The sequence below is a fragment of the Panthera leo genome, chromosome F3, assembly GCF_018350215.1.
Source record: "Panthera leo isolate Ple1 chromosome F3, P.leo_Ple1_pat1.1, whole genome shotgun sequence".
Taxonomy (NCBI): domain Eukaryota; kingdom Metazoa; phylum Chordata; class Mammalia; order Carnivora; family Felidae; genus Panthera; species Panthera leo.
Window position 1 is genome coordinate 54,088,823 of NC_056696.1, and position 14,672 is coordinate 54,103,494.

The 14,672-nt window shown below is 38.2% G+C and overlaps 1 protein-coding gene across 1 annotated transcript in view; it reads right to left on the reverse strand.

Moving 5' to 3' along the window:
- USH2A (usherin) overlaps window positions 1-14,672 on the reverse strand; it is a 743,753-nt gene that overhangs the window by 720,412 nt on the left and 8,669 nt on the right. The window contains exon 4 of the mRNA XM_042925179.1: window positions 12,611-12,776. Coding sequence (XP_042781113.1) covers window positions 12,611-12,776 — 166 coding nt within the window. The remainder of the gene's footprint in view (window positions 1-12,610; window positions 12,777-14,672) is intronic.

Sequence of the window (14,672 nt, forward strand, 5' to 3'; positions counted from 1 at the left end):
ATCATTAAGTATTGGGGAAATGCAAATTAAAACCATAGTGAAATATCACAATATACCTATCAGAATGGTTAAAATAAAAATAGTAGCAACATTAAGTACCAGCAAGGTTGTAGAGAGACTGAATCATTCATACATCACTGGTCACAATTTTAAATGGTAGTCACCTTGGAAAAGAGTTTGTCAGTTTCTTAGCGCACTCAACATGCAACTGCCATACAACCCAACAATAGCACTCTTGGGCACTTATCTAAGAAAAATAAAAATGTATGTTAACAAAACCCATATATAATGTTTATGTTAACTGTATTCCTAACAGTCAACAACTGGAAATGACCCAGATGTCCTTCAAAGGGTGAATGATTAAACTGGTTCATCAATACCATACCATGGAATCCCACTCATCAACAAAAAAGAACTAACCATTGACATCTCAACAATTTAGATGAATATCCATGGAATTACATTGAAGGAAAAAAAAAAAACTCAAAAGGTTACATATTGTGCGATTCCATATATAGGACATTTTGAAAACACAAAATTTTAGAAATGGAGAATACATTAGTGGTTTCCAGAAGTTAGGGATCTGGGGCTTCAGTGAAGGAAGGAACAAAGTGGGTAGTACTTATAAAAGGGCAACATGGGTAGTCTCGTAGTGATGGTACTGTTCTATATCTTGACCATGATGGATGTGCAAATCTACACATGTGATAAATGGTACAGAACTATACCCGCACCAGTACAAGAAAAACAGGAAATTTAAATTGAATGGAGAAGGGGGATTGTATCAATGTCAATATCCTGGTCACAGGATTGTACAATAGTTGTGCAATTACCACTGGTGGAAATGGATAAAGGCTACATGGGCTCTCTTAGTTTGTTTCTCATAAGTGCCTATGAATCTAGAATTATCTTTCTTTTTAATGTAACTAAAAATAAACAAGAACATAGGGGCACCTGGGTGGCTCAGTCAGTTAAGAGTCTGACGTTTGAGTCTGTCTCAGGTCATGATCTCGTGGTTCTTGAGTTCAAGTACCCGTATGGGGCTTTGTGCTGATAACACAGAGCCTATTTGGGATTCTCTCTCTCTCTCTCTCTCTCTCTCTCTCTCTCTCTGCCCCTCCCTCTCTTGCATGCACACTTTCTCTCTCAAAATAAATACATAAAAAACAAAAACAAAAATAAATGAGCATTATCTATACCAGGCCTCTCCGAGCTTAGTGCTTCCCAGTTTTCAAAATTTCTGGGTTGCACTTCTTTATAATATTTATAAAGGCCTCTTCCCACATACTGTAAGATGGCCTCTTCCCACATACTGTAAGATGCTCTGCCTGAGACTGTTGCAGACATTTTAGGGGATTAAATTATAATAGCATATGTCCCAATATGTATACTCACAGAGTTCATCTCATTTGCAGCTCAATCCTTTGTTTTTATTATCTCCCTACATTTTGGGGGGGCTGGGGAGGCACTCCTAAGAAACAGCTTCAAGGTATCTGCATCTAAGGGGCCCATTCCAGGCTAGTACAGGCATTTCTACCTTGTAGGTGTTCATGAAAATGGTAGACCTATTGGACTATACCAATTCTGCTCAACAGTTGTTTGCCTTCTTCTAATGAGCTCTAGGGCACTAGACTGTGTACCACCACGGTGAGCTGAGGCGGGCTCTGTCAGGCCAGGAAAACCGAACATAGGGGGGAATACATAGGGTCCCCCTTTAGGGAATATTGTATTTCAGATGAGCACCCCCCCAACATTTTTCTTTTTTCTCCTCTTTTCTCTATTTCTTTTTTTTTAATTTCAAAGTAATCTTACACTTGCCTATTGTTATTCTCTGCCTGCTCATCTGGCCCTTTCATCAGACCCGAAGAAAAGAAAATGCAAACCATAAGAGACTCTTAAAAACTGAGACTAAACTGAGGGTTGATGGGAGGTGGGTGGGAGGGGAAAGTGGGTGATGGGCATTGAGGAGGGCACCTGTTGGGATGAGCACTGGGTGTTGTATGGAAATCAATTTGACAATAAATTTCATATTTTAAAAAAATGCAGATGTTTGCATCAAACACTTCCACGTATCTCCTGCTCCTGATAGTCTCCAGCCCTACCTGCGCCCACTGTGCCTCCGCTGAAGTGCCCCTCAGACCCTCACAGCTCAGGGCAACTAAAGCACAACCAGTAAGTGAGCACATACCAAGCCTGCCAAGACTTTCCCCCAACCCCACCCCACTTTTCAACCAAGTCTGGGAAAAGAGAATGTTCCAGAAGAAGCCAGACAGAGAAGTCCCCCTTTAAAACACAAAGGCCCCACCCACCTGCAGGAAGTCCTGCTCTGGGGTGATGTGACCAGACCAGCAGCCACAGACAACAAGAACTAAGGCAGACTGCACATGCTGTCCCCACCAGGGGAAGTGAGTCATTCGCCTGGTGGCAGTCCTCTGGTCCCCTGACAAAGCAGCAAATCACCTAACCCTGAGTCACAGCCTGTCCTAGGAGAGTCAACCTCACAGACCTGAAGAGAAAGGAAGGAAAGCAGAGAGGGAAGGAGAGCTGTAGGAAAGGAGGAGGGAGGAAGGGTAGGAGGAGGAAAGAGGGAAAGGTCAGCCATGAGGTGTTAGGTGCCAACCTTTCCGTCAGGAATCTTCAAATGGAGCCATGAGGCTGCTCCCTGAGAAAAGGAGGAGCACCTCTCACAGATGAGTTGGGGGAGGGGGCATGGAGCAAACCTGAGGGCAAGAGAGTCCCCAGAGACTAGTCCCTGGGCCAGATCCTGTGATGCCACATGTGAATGGTTACCTTCCTGCTCCCCAAAGCCTTAGCATGGATCAATAAAGGAGTGGGTGTGGAGTGGGGTTAGGGAAGGGAGGCTTTGTCCTTGGCCTGGAGGCACACCTCCTTCCTAGTAGGAATAGCACCATAGTGGGAGTCACTAGGCAGAGAGTGGGGTTGAGGTGGGGAGGGTGGGCATCTCTACATGATTTTCAACCCAAACATTGAAGCCAAGTCCTTTCTATAACACTCCCAAAATGGCTGCATGTAACAAACTTAGTACAATTAGGATAATACAAGGGATTTGTATCCCAGAAAACAAACAACTTAAAGTTATATACTATATGTCCATAATCTGAACTTTCTTTTTTTTTTCAATTTTCTTTAACATTTATTTATATTTGAGAGAGAGAGAGAGAGAGAGAGAGAGACAGGGACAGAGTGTGAGTGGGGGAGGGGCAGAGAGCGAGGGAGACGCAGAAGCCGAAGCAGGTTCCAGGCTCTTAGTCCTTATCACAGAGCCCAATGTGAGGCTTGAACCCACAAACCTTGAGATCATGACCTGAGACGAAGTCGGTCACTCGACCGACTGAGCCACCCAGGCGCCCCCATAATCTGAACTTTCTTGGTCAACCTCTGCTACAATGAAATTGACAGAGGCTGAGTCTCCCCAGGCCCTTGGCTCCTCTCTATCCACCTTCTCTACCCTGCAACACAAATGCCTTCTGTTGCTGCCCCCATTTTTTTCATCCTTTCCTTCCTCCCCAGATTGAGAAGCATGAACACCAAGCATAAACAAAATTGATCCAATTATTTTTCTACTTCTAGAATATGCAATTCAATTTTTTTAGGGATTATTTCATGTAAGCTTTAGAAAGTAGAATGAAATTGCTTTTTCTGACATAAGCACTTATAATATACATATACAATTATATAAATAATTTATAAATATCAGTATTTTTCAGTGCTGTAGTTAATTAGAAGATTAAAAAACCTATTAAAGCCTTTCCATTCTTGGGAAAGTTTTCTTAATTTGTTTTAATTTTAACTATTCTTTTTTTGGCTTATGGATATCTAAACTAGTATCTTGAACATATGCCTTTATTATGCATCCAGAGCAATGCAGCTGCTGGGAACACTTGAATGTTATATTTTAGAGAGAGAAATACCAAGGGAAACAGTATGGGAAAATAAAACTATTAAAGTCCATGTTTAAATAAAGTCATATTCTCCATTCCATTACCAAGTGATACATACCATAGGCCAAATTCTGCCCTAGGTTATACGCACACTGTTCTCTTTCTGACTTTAGTGGTAATTGTTCATGTATAACTGAAGGCATCAGTTAGCCCTGTGGGCACAAGAATGCCTATCCACAAAAAAAAAGCACAAATTATCGGTCTTATTATATTTGGCTCTTAGATGAAAATGATATAATATAAATGACAATTCCATTAAATAAGATAGGTTTTAAAAAGCACTACCATCAAATTTTGACCATTACAAATTTTACAGAATTACCATAGTGGCATTTCAAGACTAGAGATCATTGAAACAAATACATAGACATTGGAAAATACTCTCCTTTTTATAGCAACTTTCGATTTTAGTAGTATATGTAATAATGCGTACTATTTTATATATATTTTCTTTTTGTATTTTATAGCTATTGGCTATATATTTAGAGCTATTGGCCCTATTAACTGAGAATCAGCCATTTTCAAGCAAGAAAAAATGGTCAATTCTTCAAATACCACTTTCTAACTTGAAATATTTATTTACTCCCAGCTTGATTTAGATCTTGATTGGATGTGTTTTCCATAGGAAAGGACTTATTAAATTTAATTTTTTGCTGTGATATATGAGACTGATAACATTCAGATTTGAAAAGGATAAACATTACAATGTGATGTGTAATGATTTTCTGCATACATTAGCTAATTTTTTTGACATACACACACACACACACACACACACATTGTTTCTATACTAATGGTTTATAGTAGTCCAAATAGATTGGACTAGGAACAGGTGAAAATATATGGGTTGCTGGTCTGGAGGGAAAAAAAAATTCCATAACATTATGTAAACCTCTAAGCTATCTTTTTCAGCCTGTTTTAATTTAACACTTGATGTATATCTTTCTAAGAAACTCAGACCCTTCCGTCGTAGTGAAACCTTTTGCTATTTTCATCTCTGAGGAATTGTTCCCCTGCTTTTGGTCTATAGAATTTTTCCTTCCTCTTCTTCTCCACCTATTTAAATCCCATCTAGCTTCAAGAGTTAACTCACATGCTACTTTCCAAATGCATCTTTCCTGACATCTTTCCTGATCATTTCCAGTCTTGAATTCAGATTTTATTTTGTTACATACTTTTTAATCCATGGAGGAAGGAGGGAAAGAAGAAATAATACTTGGCCCTCACCCCAGATCAATGAAGACATAATGGAGTATGGGCATCAAAATATTTTCTAAAGTTTCTATGATACTAATGATTTCTACAATTGAGAATTATTGCCTTGAGCTGAATTCTAGCTCATTTGTGCCAAGTATCAAAAATCTGATTCTCCTCTAGTGTTTCTATTTAAGCAAATGAAACATATCCATCCAATTTATTGTCCAAGCCTGAAATCTGGGATTTATCAGAACTCCCTTCCCTTAACCTCCAATTTCTTCCATCAACAAGTTCTTTATTTTAAATTCCCAAATAGCTCTCAAACATGACCACGTCTCTAAATATCTGCTATCATTATTATAGCTCAGGGTATACTTCTGTCTCACTGGGGAGCATGAGCACAGCCTAACAACCTTTTATGCTTAACCTCACGCAAACTGTTCTCCTTCACTGAAACCAAAGGGGTTTTTATGAAAAGATCATCTGCTTAGGTGATACATTTTCCCTCCGTCCCCTTCCCCCCCCCGCCCCATCTCCTGGTCCTTACATAAAACATTTCAGTACAGTCCCACTAAAAACATTTTAACATGGCCAACTATGTTCTTTAAAATATAGCCTCTTCCAAACCCTCTGGCTTATTTTACATGCTGTTCTGCTTTGCTGCATTCTACCCATACAGGCCTTTTAATTGTTCACATGGATCATATTCTCTTTTATGAAAGGGTGTTTGTGTGATTTGCTATGCATGTATAGAATGTTCTCTACTTTCTTTGCCTAGTTGAATCCTATGCATTCTATTGAATACATCTCATTATCCACTGAATTGTGTCCCCCACAAAGACAGATTGAAATGTTAATTCCCCTTGCTTATAAAAATGACCTTTTTTGGATATAGGGGCTTCCCAGATACAATCAGTTAAAATGAAGTCTTACTGAATTAGGGTGGGTCCTAATCTGATATAAGTAGGCTCTTTATAGGAAGAGAAGACACTGACACAAGCAGAGAAGATGGCCAGGTGATAATGGAGGCAGAGATTTGGTGTGAGGCATCTAAAGCTAAGAATTGCTAGGGTGCCTCAGTGGCTCAGTTGGTTAAGCGTCTGACTTCAGCTCAGGTCATAATCTCACGGTTCATGAGTTCGAGCCCAGTGTTAGGCGCTGTGCTGACAGCTTAGAGCCTGGAGCCTGCTTTGGAATCTCTGTCTCCCTCTCTCTCTGCCCCTCCCCCTGTCGCTCTCTGTCTCTCTCCTTCAGAGATGAATGGACAAAAAATTTTTAAAAGCTAAGAATTGCTGGCAAACAGCAGAGGTCAAAAGCAAGGAAGGACACTCCTCAGCAGGTTATAGAGAAAGCATGCATGGCTGTGTGGACACCTTGATTTCAAACTTCTAGCTCAAGAACTGTGTTACAATAAATTTTTGTTTTAAGCTACCCAGTTGGTGCCTTTTTTCAGGGCAGACCTAGAACACTAATACACATGTCTAATATAATTTCTTCAAGTAAGCCTTCCTTGACTTCAGTGATATGATCAAATTGTCCTTCATATGATCCCATAGAACATATCACAGTTATAATTTTGCTTTCATTGGTGTGATTATTTGATTGTCTTTTTCTCCTAATAGACTGTAAGCTCAATCATAGCAGACTATAATATGCTTTATCAAGCATTATTTTCTTTACATGTCACATTTATGGTGTAAGCCAAATAGGCTGGGGTTTATCTTTGTTCACAATTTCTAATGGGCAGGTAACATTTTGAGGAGTTACATGATTTTCCTTAAGGTTGCACAGTTTTTAAGTAAAATGTCAACAATTAAAGCCTTGCCCTCTGACTAAATATTGTAGTTTAAAGTCACATGCAAAAATATACAGAGAATAATTTTTACTTTGATGGTTTCACCTCTCTCCATAATCAAGTGGAAAGAATCCCTCCTTTTTATTTTGTTGGATCACAACAAGTCTTGGTTCTGCATGTCATGGATCAGGTGAGCAGGATGAGTTAAGTGGGATATTCTTTCTTTAACTCACTGTAGTCACTCCTGACTGCCATAAACCATAGACATATAGAGCAGAACTTTTTATAAAATTACACGCTGTTGTACATTTAAACCATTTGTCGCAATGAGTGATATAGTTGTAAAATACATTGATTTTAATTATTTGTACAAATCATGTCCATATGTGAAGCATTACAAATATTTACATTACAACAAACGGGAAGAAAAACAATTTATATTTATTTTACAAAAATGTCTTCAGTTCTTTGTTTTTTAGGTAAGGGGATTCAAATAACTACTCCTTAGATCATCATAGTGACCTAGGTTCATGGCAATTTATATTTTTAGCTAAAGATCAGAAAAACTAGAGACTATAAATCTAACTTAACCTATCCAAGGATCATTTTTCTCATCTCTGAAATGGAGATAAGCCAATGGCACAGAACTGTTATTAGCACTTAAAATTTAACCATATACCATGCTTAATACAGTACATATAATCGGTGCTCAATGGCAGCTATTATTATCAGCATTTTTTAACTGATTATTCTAAAATATAATTTGGTAAATTCAATGAATATGTAATTAGTTTTGGATAACTAAAACTATTCAACTAACTCAGGTGACATTCGGCTGGCTGGATACAAACAGAAGGCTTTGCACAAATAAGCAATGTTTAACATTTGCATCGACACTTGTAGGTAAAAGCTTTGGAAATTATTAAAGAAACAATGTGGATTGAGAGTCTTTTGGGATGAGAATTGAGGTGGTATTCCCATGAGAATCCCAGTGCACAGAGCTTACTGGACTGAATGAGGAAGCTTCCATCAGGTTGCATGGACATTCTATGTTCCCTCAATCAATAGGGACATGGGAATACCTTTATAAAGTGTGCACATGGGCATACACCGCAGAGATTAATTGAGAGACTTGGTTTATCTATTCTCGCAAATGTTGGCTAAATTGCATTTTCTTTTTCTTCAGAACTATCAATAGTTTTCCTTTTTCAGATTGAATACATAAATCAAAAGAACGTATTTCATGAACAAACAGTGATTATGAACCCCCCCTATTCTTCATCTATTGATTCCAAAAACTTGATTTACCATGCATTCTTTCCTTCATTGTATTAGATTAGAACTGCTCTTTTTCACATTACCGTGGCTAGAACCGTCTTTGGCTCTTGAACTGTCAGGGTCTCAAGGAGCCTTCAAAAAGAGCATAGAAAATGCATATAACCTCCCTGCTAAACCATTTCTTGCTTCCAGAGTTGCAGTATCTTATCAGTTTCAAATTATAAATTGCTTTACTGTATTTCAGCATAATTACTGAAGGATTTCTATACTGATGGTTCTTTGATGCTATTTGTCCTATAAAATACGTGGAACTGTTTAAGGGAAAACAGTATTTTCATAAGAAAGGCTGAGTTTCTACTTTTAAATGATAGGCATCTAAATGTGAGCATGCTGTTAAGTTGTCTCACCTACCAACCCATAACGAACTGTGGAAGTAAAATTCTTCAGGTATTTCAAAACTTTTTTTTTGAGAAAGAAAATCAAAAGAGATTTCTCACAAGAACTAGAAGCACGTGCTGATTCAATATGAAAACTAAGCTTTAAAAAATCTGCTAATGTTATCAGTGTTCCCCATTTGATAATAAAAAGTCTGAATTGATTTTTTCCAGGTTTAGTACAAAAAATATGACATAACGAATTTCAGCTTGATATAATTTGAAATAGCCAATATATTAAACCCCAAAGTGAAATTTAAATTGGCAATCGTGTCAGATTCAAGTCCCTGAATGAATATTAATTTAAAAACTAATCATTTTCCAACAGGTTGAAGCTTCAAAATGCTAGTTCTAGAATAAAAGCTGTTAGATCCATTACTATAACATCAGGCATCTTTTGTTTAAGAAACTAGACCTCCAATGTTCAGTATGTCTGCCTCTTCCTGGCATCTTTTTTGCCCAGGGATTTAATTATTTAAAACTCATTTCTGTTTTCTGAATTTGGGAAATTAAAATTCTGATTTTACTGATGGAAAGCTGATACTGAGTGAACTGTCTGAGGTAAGGTGTAAGGTCAGACCTGTTCATTAATTTTATGTCACTAGCCCTTTGTAAGTTAAATTCTGGTTTCTGAGCCAATTTTATGAGTAAAGGTGTTTTATTTTTACACACACATATACACACATGCACATGCACATCCCATATAAATTCATTGCTTTATGACCATATTGGAAGATGAGTAAAAATATGCATACACATTAATTAGATTTGCAATCCAAAATGAGACTAAACTGGATTATCGATTATGTGCTCTATCTTATGCCCAGCATGGTAGAAATCTCTAATTCACAAATCAAACAGAATTTGGATGTACTATATGATAATGCAACAGCAAGTTACATTTTATAACATATTCTTTGCAGGTATACAGTGACAGAGTTGGAAACTGCTTTTGTCCATATCTTGGCCAGAAAATCTACCAAAAAAGATGTTTCTCTATGAATGCTAGACAGCGTGGGGAAGCAGAGAAAAGCATAAGCCGGATGGTAAGCTCACAGAGCAGGCTCTGTCACCATCTAGACAACCCCACACAACTCAAGAGCTTTCTTTTCTTTATTTTTTAGAGACTGAGAAAGAGGGCATAAGTGAATGGAGGGGGAGAGAGAGAGAGAGAGAGGGAGAGAAAGAGAAACAGAGCTTACCCGAAGCATGGTAGAGCTTGCCTGAAGCAGGGCTCAAGCTCACAAACCGTGGGATCATGACCTGAGCAGAAGTCAGATGCTTAACCAACTGAGCCACCCAGGCGCCCCACTCAAGAGCTTTTTGTACTTCAACTGTGCCTCACTTCACACTCCACTTACTCCTTTATGTGCATTCAGAAAGAATTCAGGGGAGCCTCCCTTTATCACCTAGTCCAAACCTCATATCACATAAGTAAGGAAACTAAGTCAAATGGTTTTGTTAAGACGACCGAGTAGCATTACTTGAATAAATTCTCCCTAATTGTGATCTCTTATCCTCCCTACTACACTATAACACCTTTTAAAGAATGAGCATGTTCCTTTTTCAACATCTATAATATGAATTGTTATAAATTTCATAATATCTTAAATGTATTCAAACTGATGTCAAATTTAAAGGAAGCCTATGCAGAACTCTGATTTAGAGTCAATAATCACTCTAATTTTCATTTGAATGAATCTAGATTCTCATAATGCTGGGTGTCTCCAAATCCACTAAAAAATGCCAGGTGAACCAGTGACTGATCGATATGGTTTTTCTAATGTTTTATGACCACTTCATAGTTTTAATGTAAAATGAAGAATGGGGGAAAACTTATGCAAAAAAAAAAATAAAAGAAATATACAAATTGGACAGGACAAGTTTTCTCTTGATAGTCAAACAGGTATGAAATAAAGCAGTCTCATTAAATCATAAGGACTTTAACCTTTTCTTTAAAGAAGGGAACAACTTAATGATTTATAAAGAAATTTTTTGCCTAAACTAGGAAATGACTCATATTTGACATGTATTGAAATGATAATGCTGATTTCAACAGGCACTCTAAGAGCATTTTACTCCTAGGAGAGTAATTCAGTCATGGTTACCTTTTCACATTTGGATTTTAAACTTTCTTTTGTAAAGCTTTTAATGTACTATTGCCTGCCAAAACATGGCAGTTTCACAGATAAGGCAAAATAAAGGGAAGTAAAAAAAAAAACCAAAAAACATTTTTTAACAATTGTTTATACAAAGATACGTAACCAACATTATCTATTTGACATCTTCTTCAACAGTTTCTATTTTCCTATTTTTAACATTATAAACCAATTCTGTTGCACTGGTCAGTGGGGGAAATGGACAATTTCAAGATATAGAACAAATTAGTCCCCTATCTGTAACTACCGAACAAATGAGAACTAAACACCACCAGATTGAACCCATCATGTGCTATAGACAGGGCCTTATAACCAGACATGATTTACCCTCCAAACCCTAGTGCTCTGGAATGTTGCCCCCTGCCAACTGCATTTGATAAACCCATACGCTAAGTAAAAGCCAAGTAGATAAGGCAAAACACCCTGATTTGATATGACTTTGTCAATACCTTCCTGTAGAAATCAATCATTGTTACCTCTTTGCATTTATATTTTAAATTTTCTTCCTAAGGCCTTTAATGCACTACGCAAAGGCATGACAGAACTTCACAGTTATAATCAGGCAAAACAAAGATATGTCACAAAGTATACTGAAATCCTCAAGAATGATATCTGTGCTGAAATAAACTTTAAAACCCAAATAACAATTCTCAAGGCCCTCTAAGGAAGTCTACTTGATAACTGCTTCAGGCTACAAGAACAGTGTGAGAAATCAAAGATCATTTCAATAAAAAAAATTAGGGTATGGGATGCCTGCGTGGCTCAGTTGGTTCAGCATCTGACTCCTGGTTTCTGCTCAGGTGATGATTCAATGATTCAGTTTATCAAGCCCCATGTCAGGCTGCAAGATGACAGCACAAAGCTCCTTGGGATTCTCTCTCTCCCACTCTCTCTGCTCCCTCACCTGCTCATGTTCTCCCTCTCTAAATAAATAAATAAATAAATAAATAAATAAATAAATAAACAAACAAACAAACGTAAAAAAAGAATAAGGGTACAATTATCCTCTAGTGTGAATGGGGTTTGCACGAACCCCTATTTGGCCACTCCTGTGAGTACGAGGAATTGGGACTACACACACGGGACCTCTGGTATGAAAGACAAGGATGACTTTTGGCCACATTGGGCCATTCCAGTACCCTGGAGAAAAAAAAAAAAAAAAAAAAAAAACAAAAAAAGGATACACTCTGTCTGCATTCCCAGGAACTGTAAAATACCAGATAGCTCACAGTTCTCTCAGCCTTTAACAGCTTCTAAGGCTAAAACAAACTGTGGCTGACAACTAAAGTAATAATATAACACTTTCTGAGTGTTTGAAGTGTAAAGTTCATTAGTTCTAAGGTCAGCATTTTAATGCAACAGCCAAATTTCACTCACATCATCAGATGCTATCTGGGAAAGACAGCCAGGCTCGGGGGGAGGGGGGCGGTAATGCTGCCATGACTGGTAAAATTAGTACTAGGCACTGAAAGAGCCCTTCCACATTGTTTAGCAAAATATACTAACCAAATAAAACAAAAATTCCCTGAGGTTGTCATCATCCCAAAGAGCATTGTCCTAAGCTTCTGTGGGAGTTTTCACAGCAGTGGTGAGGGGGGAAATGCCGGACTATCAAGCGATACATCATTAGGTCATTTAAATGTTATTTTTCTTTAGTTGTCATTTACACGTAAATGAAATCTAAAAATACTGCTTCAGATCTTGTGGGGAGATGCCATGTAAGGAAAGAAAGGAAGACGGATCCTCGTGTTTAACCAAATGTTAAATATTTTTTATTTTACTCACCTGCACACTAAGATGAATCCATTTCTTCACAAGAATTCTCCCCAGTGTCATTACTTTTATTGGAGGCTGCAAACCATTTACTGTGCGATAATAAAACATGGTCTCTTTCTCAGATATTGTAAGTTTGAACACAATCTGCCCATCCACCGTCTTTTCTATAACACACCTTAGGAAGCAACCAGAAAAGAGAAAAGGTCAGCATCCAACCAAAAGACACACTAAGGCAATTGTGCAGTTACGGGGGCATGAAAACCCCACTCAGAAGGTGCAAGTGAATTAGTGCCTGAACGCCATTCTATGCAGAGCCAAGTTTCACTCCAATTAAGAAGCCCTTTAATTTCAATTTTTAAAAAATGGAATCTTTATTTACAGTATATTCCCCAGAACCTCAACACCCTTTATTAGAGATTAATGGTGGAAACGACAGTGGTTGAGTCATCCTGCAAAACCAACATTTAGCCTATTGGCTCATTAGTCTTCTGCTATTTCTTTTATAGGAAGCAGCACGCTACGCTACATCCGGCTTGGGTATTGAGTCACCGGTGCAAATCTCTCTCTCTTTTTTTTTAATGCAAAGAGAATTTAGTGTCCATAGAAGACTGCTAGCCCTGAAGTCAGAAGTGCTCGATTGAATTCCCATGATGAAATGGAGAATGGACAACTACAGCTTCTTCTTACTTCATCATTGACTGGCCAGAAGTCAAAGCCAGTGTCTGTAAGAGGACTGGCTGGCTCTCCATGGCCACACAGTCCAACTGAGACACCGAGATAACGTTGATGATCTTGGATAAAAGCTCATACAATCTTCTAAAGAACACAGTGAAATCACATTTTGATAAAAAAGAAGAATTGTCAGGAACTTTCTAGCTCTTCTGTCAGGCCAACTATCCAACTATTTTTTAAAAATGACTTCTATCCTTACCACAGTGGCACACTTACCCCATCCCTTTAAGTCGACAGATGGTGTTTTTATAAATATTTATTTTCTATGTTAATTTGTGTTTAATATAAGTTATTTTAAGTTAATTATATCGTTGCATATTACCAGACACTGAACAGAAACAGTTATGAACTTAAGCTCACTCCTATCACATTCAATGTAGCAACTCAACTTTTTAGCAGAATATTATAAATGCTTGCTTGTAGTCTCCTGAGTGGATTATTCCCAAAGATCTGTTATTTAAAGACAAATATCCCTGACATTAGCCATTAACATCTCCCCAAATGACTAGCTCTGAAAGATGCCTATCAGCCTACATGTCACAGATAAGAACTCAACAAGGTGGCACTTCCCAGGGAGGAGAATTTCATCAGATGCTGGAGGAGTCTGGTTCCCTTTCTTCACCCAGTTGCCTCCTACTCAGCTCAGCATCTCCACGATTATGCCTGGTCGTGGAATACCCTTCTTCCTGGCTGAAGACTGCTGAAGGGGCCTTCCTTGGTATTCACTTGCTGCCTCAATAATGGCACTGATACAGGGCTCCTGAGTGGCCTAGTCAGTTAAGCTTCCGACTCTTGATTTCAGCTCAGGTCATGATCTCACTGTTCATGAGTTTGAGCCCCATGTCAGGCTCTGCACTGACAGTGGAAGAGCTTGCTTGGGATTCTCTCTCTCCCTCTCTCTCGGGCCCTCCCCCACTTGTGCACGTGCATGCGCGCTCTCACTCTCTCTCTCTCAAAATAAATAAACATTTTTTTTTAACGTAATGACACTGATCCATCTGTCTTCCCATTAGTCATGAGTTTTCTGAGAACAAAGCAGAGCCTGATATAGAGCAGACTCTCAAGAGATGATGTTCAATGACCAAATCAAGAAGAGAAAGTATCAAAGAGGCAAAGATAAGATGGGGAAAACCAAGAATAATTACTAAATATGTCTTAAAACTTTCCTTACAGGTTACGTTTTCCACAAATTGTTGCTTCTCACTTGCATTTATTCTTTTGTGGAGTTAAGAGGTAAGAATAAGATTGGAGAACACTTACCAGTTACTATTTCACTGTTACTGGTCTTCCTAGATTTTGTACACGTATTTCGTGATAAAGTTATGAGAACAAGTATATT